The sequence below is a fragment of the Gavialis gangeticus genome, unplaced genomic scaffold, assembly GCF_001723915.1.
Source record: "Gavialis gangeticus isolate Ggan-Ray unplaced genomic scaffold, GavGan_comp1, whole genome shotgun sequence".
Classification (NCBI taxonomy): domain Eukaryota; kingdom Metazoa; phylum Chordata; order Crocodylia; family Gavialidae; genus Gavialis; species Gavialis gangeticus.
Genome location: NW_017729032.1, coordinates 160,134,011 through 160,143,752, shown reverse-complemented (window position 1 = coordinate 160,143,752; position 9,742 = coordinate 160,134,011). Strand labels below are relative to the sequence as shown.

The window sequence follows — 9,742 nt, the reverse complement described above, 5'->3', positions numbered from 1 at the left end:
AGTAAGCAGCCCTCTGCCCAAAATAATTGCCCACCCCTGATATAATGAATATTGTAAAGAAGGTGGCCAAACCAAGAAAAACGGAGTACTCAGCTGGGAGAAGGGACTCCTAGTCCTCGCTGCCATGACTGTGCATTTTGTGTTGAATAAAATGGGCATCTAGCAATGAGAGCAGAAACCAGAGTCCACCATTTTCAGGCCTAAATAGATACACTTCCGCTTACGTGCTCACTGGATTTTTTATGCATTTTACATTAAATGGTCATTGGCTAAAAAGCAGAAATAAACCTGGGAAGCCTGGGAAAGAACCCAGAACTTCCTTCTCCCAGCTGTGTACCTCAGGCCTAGTTTCACACTCCTTTAATTGAACCCTCTCACTTTGTGACTCATGTTCTCTTTCTCACCCACTATTCCAGCTCAACAGGAAGGGTGGAGAATACTCTCAGCCCAACCAAACTTGTAACGTATTTAAGGCACTGTTGTGGGAAGTTGCAGGTGTAATTAAAAAACCCTTCAGTTCAAAACCATGAGCACACCTATTTCTCCCACTTCATAGACTATTGGGCAAGAGATGGATACTATCATAACTACCAGCCTTTGCCCACCTCCCTTTTACTTTATGTTGAAGACAGTGCTGCTGCCTGTCAGTCAAGTATGTTGATGAATATCGTCTGTGGGTGAACTGGATCCCAACAGGCTGCTTCCTCTCTGAATAAGACAGATCAGGTTAGATCCTGACTTCATGGAAGCAAAAAGCAGGGTAGATTTGGACCTTATAAACTAATCCAAGTGTGTTTATATGTGTGTACAAACACACACACACACACACACACACATATCACAGCAGTCAATGAGGTGAGCTTCAGCCCACAGAAGCTTGTGCTACCTACCTGTATACCTACCTATATACCTTTGGTTAATCTATGAAATATAGCTCTACCCTGCCTTCTAGCTGGCTTCAGACTAACAGCCTACTACGTCTCTCTGATCATCAGGGATGCTGGTTTTCTCTGATAAAAAAACTTGAAAAACCAGTTTTCAGATTTAAAAACTAACCTAAAATGCATATTTTTCCATGATTAAAATGAAACAACAGTAATACATAAATACGTGTGTGTGTGTGTATACATACACATGCATATGTGTGTGTGTATATATACATACATGTGTGTAATGTATATAGTGGTGTTTTATTTTGATCACAGAAAAATGTGGATTTGGGGTTACTTTTTTAATCCAAAAATCAGGGGGGTTTTTATCAGGGAAAACCAGGATCCCTGCTGATCATGGAAACATGTCAGGCTGCCCAAAAGTTTGCCCCAGTAAGAGAGCTGGAACAGAACCACCATCTAATAGACACACTGGGCTCCTCATTGAGAGAACAGGAGACCTAGGTGCTTCAGAGGTGCCTGAGGGAGACATACAAATCTGAAGCAATAGACTTCAAGTGGCTTCAGCAGTGAAATAGAATCTGGGCGTGAGACCCCCCCCTTGTTGGACCTCTGGGAAAGGGTGTGTAAAAACTCCGTGTATAGATATACCCGCACATATGTACATGTACATATAATCTGAAAGTATGGCAAGTAAAAACAGAAAGGCAAAATATTGTCATGTCAAGATCTATATTACTAAGGCAAGGAAGAGTGCTATAGGGAGGGAGATCTATCTATCTATAGTATAGTGTATATGGTATAGCACATCATATATATATCACTCTCCCTATATCATATCTATCTGGCTATCTATCTAATTATTTATTTATTTAATTCTATTTATATAGGGAAATTAACATATATATATATGTATGTGTATATATATGTGTATGTATACACACACACACACACACACACACACATATATGATGTGCTATACCATATACACTATACAATAGATAGATAGATATCTATTTCGGATTTTTTTTATTTTATTTATAGTAGTAATAATGTATGCAAACAATAGTGCTGCTTCCCTTCAGTAGTATGTATGCATGCTAATTTTTATTTCCTCTTGTCATTTCCTTTAGTTACTTCCAGTCTCTGGTATAATGCAATAACATGGTAACATGCTGAGGTTAAGATTACTCATGAAGAAATGTTATGAAGTCTTCCAGCGGCAATCTGAGCATTTGTCAGACTTGTGTATATTTGCAAGTATGGGACTCCTCTTTCAAGCCTGTGCAGTTATCCTTATCTTGAGTGACCTCTTGGACTCGCATCAACTTGTGCAAAGTAAGTTGAAATCTCCAGATATTAATTTTAACAATCAAGGTTTGGATTAGCATATTTATATAGGCAGTTTGTTTATTTGCTGAATTACAAGATTCTTTATAAGATCACTATTGGTTAATTGCTGGTGTAACTTCAAATGGAGGTAGTTAATCATGTTAGTCTGAAGTCAGTCAGCAGACAGTATATATGCACCCTAAGTAACTAATATAATATATCTGGAGAGCACAAGTTTCTGTGAACCCAAGTTCACTTCATCACATGCTGTAACTTCAGATTGATTTTAGGGAAATTACACCAGACACCGAATTGGACTCTGCCGTCTTTAAAAATAAATAAATGAAAACCTATTTTTAAAAATGTTTTCTTATACTTAAAAAAATAGGGAAGGCTTCAGTTAAATGTTAAAGGGACAGCCGTCCAAAACTTTGGGCATGGGCATGGGCATGGGTGCTTATTAACCATAGTGTAAATCTTGCTAGCATGAACCACATCAAAAAGAAAGAGCTATATTTTTCTGCTCAAGTATCAAAGACATTAAAAACAAAAACAATTTCAGGATGATTTAGTCAATTTGCATCTTGGCAGAATAAACAAGATGCTGAAGATAGTGTATTTATGTGCTGTACTGGTAGATATGGAGAATTTATATGCTTTCCCAGTGCCTAACCTAATCCAATAACAATCCACAGTAACCTAGATATTAGAATATATATGTACAGTATCATTACTAGTCTTCTTAGGAAATAAACCCATTGCTTCAGAACTCCATCATAAAACCTGAATGATAATTTGTCCTTCATTATCATTAACTTACCACAAAGTCACAGTCCATCATTACCCAATTTCCTGAGGAAAGCTCAGGCATGAAGACTATCATAATATTAGATCATCTTATCTAAATTAGTACACTGTCTGTATGACACCAGTCACTTATGGTAGACTCAGTGTTACCTCATTCTCTGGTGTGTAACCATTTACAGTGCTGCAAAATGCATGGACTATTTTATCATTTTGATATATTAGCATTTAAGCTGGGGTTTATGAAAGCTTATGATATACAGGTCTGATTTACTTAACCTATAAGGTACAAAGCTACCCTGCCTTCTGCCATACCATTTTACAGGAATGCTATAGAAAAGTAACTGGCAACATGCAAACTGATGGACAAGAATCAGATTAATAATAGCTATCTGTGTCAATGTCTAATGATTCCTAAGAATAGTTTGCCACTTCTATCTGATATAAGAATAGTAAATTTGATGGATTATGGCTAAGACAACTCTCCAAGCCCTTCTATAAGATATCTCTTTCTTTCTCAGCACAGGGATTTATGTTTGTTACCCTTGGGTGTGTCTACCTGTGCATTAATGCACTTTTCCTAATGCACATTAAATTGAGTACCTGCAGGCGCATCTACATGTTCAGTAATGTGCTTTGGTAATGCGCATTAAATTTAGTACCCCCATTGTGTGGTACTAGAAAAAGGCACATTAGCCTATTTTAATTCATATTAGCGAAAGAGGACAGCTTTTTCATGATGCTTTAATACACATAACAATAAGGTAATGTGCGTTAAAGTGCACGTGTAGATGCACCCTCTAATAAGAGGTACTAAATCAGGGGTGGCCAAAATACAGCCCATGGGCAGGATCCAACCCACAGCAGGTCTTTGTCCAGCCCACAGTGGGTCCCTTGGACCTGCCTTGCCCATGCACAGTTTGGCTGTGGTGTATCCTGCCACCCCCTGAGCATGTAGCATGGGGTGGCTCTACAGTTGGACTGGCTTTCTAGGCAGCCCAGGTGGCAGCGGCTCCTTTTAGCTGCCACCGCTGTCAGCCCCAGCCCCACAGTACTACGGAGACCTGTGCTGCACAGCCCTGAGCCCATGCACCCCACACCTGCTCTGGGCTCACCTGGCCAGGCTCATTGTCATCAGCATGGAACAGAAGCTGCCAACACCCACACACACCCCACATACACATATACACACACACACACCCCTACATCCCTCCCACAAACCTCATACCCCCCTACATCCCCCCACAATATACAAAAGTAAGACTTCAGTTTGAGTTATTATACAATCACCTCTATATACACAAAAAAAACCATACACAAATCAGGACATATTTTTTAAATAAAATTAAAATATGCCATTGTCAGTGTTTGATTTTTAGTATATAATTTGTGGGTTTTTTCTGGTTCCAAGATGGCAACACCCATTCTCCATAGGAATACTTATGGGGGCAAGGGGAGGAACTTCTGGTGGCAAAGGTCATAGGTTAGGGGGCAGGACTTCCAGCCCCAAGATGACAACCAGGGAGCAGGGCACATGTCAAGAGGCAGGGCTACCCTTGTGGCCCTTGACAGCTCACCAACACTCATTAAGTGGCTCTCCAGCCAAAATAATTGCTTGCCCCTGTACTAAATAAATGCTCGTTAGGCTGCCCTAATGTGCAATACCAAAAGTGCAGAGTTATTAAGTGATGCTTAATGTGCAGTAGCCTATTTTACTGCTCATTAGTGTAATTGCATGTTTTTTTTACATGACGCTTTAATGTACAGAAAAATAAGCTACTGCACATTAAAGCACATGTGTAGATGCGCTCCATAAGTCTTTGTTACTTTTAAGAACTGCTGTCACAAATGAGTAGAATTAAATGCAAGTAGTGCATGCAGAGTCAGATTTGACATTTTATTCTCATATGGTTCCACGCCACAGGTAGGTGCTGCTACATGTGGAAGTACAATGTGTGGTTATGGGTGAGGTTTAATCAGCACTGGAAGACTGAAGTACTTTTTTTTTTGTTTTCTGTTTTGGTGGTTTTGTGAGGTCATAATAGTTGCAGATCATTTCTGGTTTTTTCTGTTATCTTTGTTTTTATGGACTTTTTTTTTCTCTTGATCCATTATGTTCCTCATCTGTTCTCATGAAACCGTAACCATTGTTGTTCTCATGGGATAACTTGTTACCCCACCCACATGAACAAAATGGAACCAGTGACAACAATATAAATGTACCAAAAAAAAATTTATTAAACATATAAATTGTTTGAAAGAGTATTTATGATGATTTGAACCCAAAATATTATTTTACTAGAACTATGAACCAAATTTAAACTTTTATTAGAGTTTCAAAACTTGAATGAACAGTTTGCTAAGTCTGCAGTTCACACTGTTTTCAAACTAACAATTACTTCCAAAAATCTTTCCTAACTGTTTTAACTAAATATTGCATTCCTCACAAAGCAGCAGTGATATACTGTCGTGCACACAAAGAAATTGCTTACAATCTTTGCATTGTTTCCAGGTTTTGTGGCCATCTGTCATAGATTCATAGATGCTAGGGTCGGAAGGGACCTCAACAGATCATTGAGTCCAACCCCCAGCCTAAGACAAAAAGCACAACATCCACTCATGCTTGCAGAAGGTTTTACTGGGGTGCGGTGTGGCAATTTGTAATTTAGGGCAGTCATACTAGACTTCATGGATTTAGATTACGTGTATCCATCATTCTTCATTTTATTTGTCCATTGATCAACTGTTCTCCAACCTACGGCAAAAAAAAGCGCTGTCTTCTTAAATATGATCTTTGCTTCCGGTTTGCATTGTGGCCTAGCCAAATGACGAGACTGGCAATGGCAGCCATATCCAGCATATTAAAAAATAGTGTCATTGGCCACCTGTTGATTTTCCATCTGCGGGTGGTCATATAGACTAAGTGGTCAAGGTTATCCACCCCACCCTTGTTTTTACTGTAGTCATGGATTATGTCCTGCTTTCTTTGCTCTCCACTCACTGACAGGTCATGGTGCATGCTTGACAGTAACAGCACAACTTTGGACTTCTTTGGAACATAGGAAACTAGAGTGAGTTCCCCATCAAAAGCAAAAATGGATGAAAAGGTTTCCCTTCAATTTGCTTGCTTTTCGTTTGGGATATCGACCTTGATTTTACAAACCATACCCACATAGGTCAAGTCCTGCTGTAGCCGTCTTTCTGTCAGTTCAGTACTTGTGAAGAAATTGTCACCCACAATATTCCTTCCCATCTTGTACCAGGGATGAACCAGTTTTTCAATGACCTGGGTACCAAGATCACCTTGGCATGGAGCTGCTGGTTGCTTGCCCAGACAGATGTCTCCAGACAGGGGGAATGATATTGGTGCATCACAGCACCACCAAATTTTCAAGCCATATTCGGCAGGCTTACTGGGCATATATTATCTGAAGGATCAGCGATTCCAAAAGCAACGAGCTGCTCATCAACCGTCAGGTGTATTCCTGGAATATACCATTTCCTGAGCTGTTCCACAAATTGTGTCCAAATATCTCTGAAGGCAGCAAGCTTGTCTACAGCTCTTCTTTCCTCACATATCAGTTTGTTGTCAAATCTCAGGTAGTTGGTGATTTGACAGAATCATTTTAAACTCATGGTGCCACAGAAGCAAGGACAGGCAGTGCGTTGCTTCCACAACTCTTCTAGTGCCTTGTGACCACCATGGTATAGGCTACTCGGCAGTAGGAAGCCAATGTAGGCTTTCAGCTCTGTTTCATCCAACTTTCTCCACTCCTTTCTATTTTCAGGATGGCTGTCATTCCACTCCCTGAATCTTCTTTTTGCCTTTCTGTTTGTTTCTCTTATGATAGCACTCAGGACATCTTGTGAGAGAAACAGGTGGAACATTTCCACCACTGTCTTTATTCCTTTCTCTTGTTGGCCCAGCACTTTCATAGACTAAGTCCTTGGCTGTTCTCTGATGATGTATTTGCTGTGGACCTTTTCCCCACACTTTGCCACTCCTTCCTCAAAGGTGTCATCAGCTGCAATGTTTTCTGGGGGTGGTGGCAGTGGTTCTGCTCCATGCCCTGCTGTAGCTCTCCTCAGTCTTCCATGGCAGCCCCAGGTGGGTCCTCTTCCTTTTCCCACTGAAAGTGTTGGCACCACTTCTGCTTGTGGCACCAGCTACTCCTCATCTGAGCTGGATGAAGCTTCCATAGACACATGGTCTTCTTGCTCTGAACAATCTCCCATGTCTGGAACAAAGTCAGCATCCTCACTGCCTTGGGATAAGATTTCATGAGTGGATGTGTCGCTGTCATCCCTGGTTACCTGTGCAAAACAGGCTTCAGCACTGAATATGCACTGCCTTCTCATCCTGGACTGCAGAAAAAAAAAAAGAAAAAAATGATTACTGCTGAATGCATGTAAATAATAATCAAAGACAAACCTGCCCACCTATGCTGTCACAGAAGCAATTCCATCCTGCCCTATGGCAGCACAGGTAGCACCTTCTCCTCCTGGGCACAGAAGCCAGAGACCAGTACCCACCCTTTGCAGGCAAGCCAAATGTGGGTGGATGCTGTTTGGAAACCACACATGCAGGGGCTTATTGAGAGCAGGTAAAAGTGGTATGGGGGTGTCAAGCCCTTACCGTTGAAGGAGACTCCATAGTGTATGCTGTATTGCAGTATGATGTTCTATTTCTCCTCTGCTGCCCCTTTGCTCCTTGTCCTCACTTTCAACAAGGGCAGGGCAAACTAGCTTGCATGCTATGAAAGGGGCAGGTGAGGCAGAGTTTTACCGTGAGAAAAGAGAGCAGAAGTGGATTTGGGTGTGATAAAGGGTTTTCAGGTTTTTTTGGAAAAGGGCAGGGCAGGGTGTTTTAATGACCTTGCAGCCTGCAAACAAAGTGGTTAGCAAAAGGGATTACCACATCTTCTGCAAAAGCAGAGTGGAGGATTGCCATCCATTAGTTACCATGGATACCTGAAGTGGCCATGAACCAGGTGTGAATGAATGCTGATTTTTCGGATGCATCCATCCAAAGTGGTCAAACAGGTCTAGGCCTGTCATTTATACAGAAATTGCATTGGGGTAACAAGATACCCCAATGTGTTAACATGGGCTTGGGGTAAGTTGTTACCATATATGGAAACACACATTCATGCCTGGGGTAACATGTTACCCTGGGTAGTTTTTCATCCACAGAGAGCAAACCATTCATGTAAGCTGGCTGTTGTTTGGGGATATTGTGCACTGCGGTGCCAGTGACAATGTCCTAAAAAGAATTTTTTTTAGAATTAATTAACTTTAAGATACTGCACCAAATATGCATCTGGGGTAGGAAATTACCCTGTGAGAATGAATAAAGGTTAAGTTAAATCTTATTACAATCTTTTTTGTTGGGGGGTTTTGTGGTTCAATAGTTAAAAGGAAAAAAAGAAAAGAAAAAGGAATGCAACTTGTGGTTGACTGTTATTTCAGTATTCTGCTTGCATTCTGGGGTTCAACCTAACAAATGTCTTTTCCACCCATCAAATCACTTGTTGTACTACACTGATAATGTGTTTCATATATTATAGGCTTCCATGCACTGTAGCATATTATTAGGGGTTCTGCTGTACCAGTAGGTACATCAGGACATCCTGATGGAGTTCATAAAACACTACTAACTGCATTCATGGTGACTTTGTAGTTCTACAGCCAGGGTGATCTGCACAACTGTCCACCTCTTGCAGTGCTATGTTTTTGTAGTTATACAAAGTTTAGTAGCCCTTGTAGTGCTACAAATGCATGTTTGTCCATAGTCTTACCCACTAGGAATACATATCGAGCACTAATTTTAAAAACCATTTAAAGTTATAGAAGTGCTGTGTTAGTGTATGAATTTGAAAATAGTTAAAAGAATCTAATACAATCCCCTCATACAGTTCTTAGAAACTGAAGTATATCAACCCAGGAAGATCTTGACAGGCTCATGAAATGGACAGATGAGAACCTGATGGTGGTCAACACCGAAAAATGCAAGGTTCTCCACGTTGGGAGAGAAAACCCGCAGCATGCTTGTAGGCTCGGCAGTGCTATGCTGGTTAGCACTACAGATGAAAGGGACTTGGGGGTCATGGTTGACCACAAGATGAACTTGAGCCTTCAATGTGATGCTGTAAAGTGAGTAAAATGCTGGCTTGCATCCATAGATGCTTCTCAAGCAAATCCCGGGACATCATTCTCCCTCTGTACTCGGCCTTGGTGAGGCCACAGCTGGACTACTGCGTCCAGTCCTTATGATGAGAGGCTGAGAGCAATGGAACTCTTCAGCCTGGAAAAGCTCAGGCTCACGTGTGATCTGGGGAAACGTCTGTTCACCAGAGCGTCCCATAGGATGACAAGATCGAGCGGTCACAGACTCTGCCGTGACTGATTCAGGCTGGACGTAAGGAAGAACTTCTTTACTGTCCGAGCCCCGAAGGTTTGGAATATACTGCCGCTGGAGGCGGTTCAAGCACCCTCTTTGAATGCCTTCAAGACACATTTGGATGCTTATCTTGCTGGGATCCTATGATCCCTGCTGACTTCCTGCCCCTGGGGGGGGGCCTGGTCTAAATGACCCTCTGGGGTCCCTTCCAGCCCAAATGTCTATGAAATCTATGAAACAATTTATATATGTAACCAAATATTTTATTACAACTCCTACACTTTTTCTATTATTTTTTTCCCTATTTCTTGTCAGG

General features: G+C 41.2%; 1 protein-coding gene across 1 annotated transcript in view; it reads left to right on the top strand.

Moving 5' to 3' along the window:
- Positions 1–2,041: 2,041 nt before the first annotated feature.
- Positions 2,042–9,742, top strand: part of CRLF2 (cytokine receptor-like factor 2) — a 31,007-nt gene continuing 23,306 nt past the window's right edge. The window contains exon 1 of the mRNA XM_019525646.1: positions 2,042–2,228. Within this exon, the coding sequence (XP_019381191.1) occupies positions 2,063–2,228 (166 nt within the window). The 5' untranslated portion in view covers positions 2,042–2,062. The remainder of the gene's footprint in view (positions 2,229–9,742) is intronic.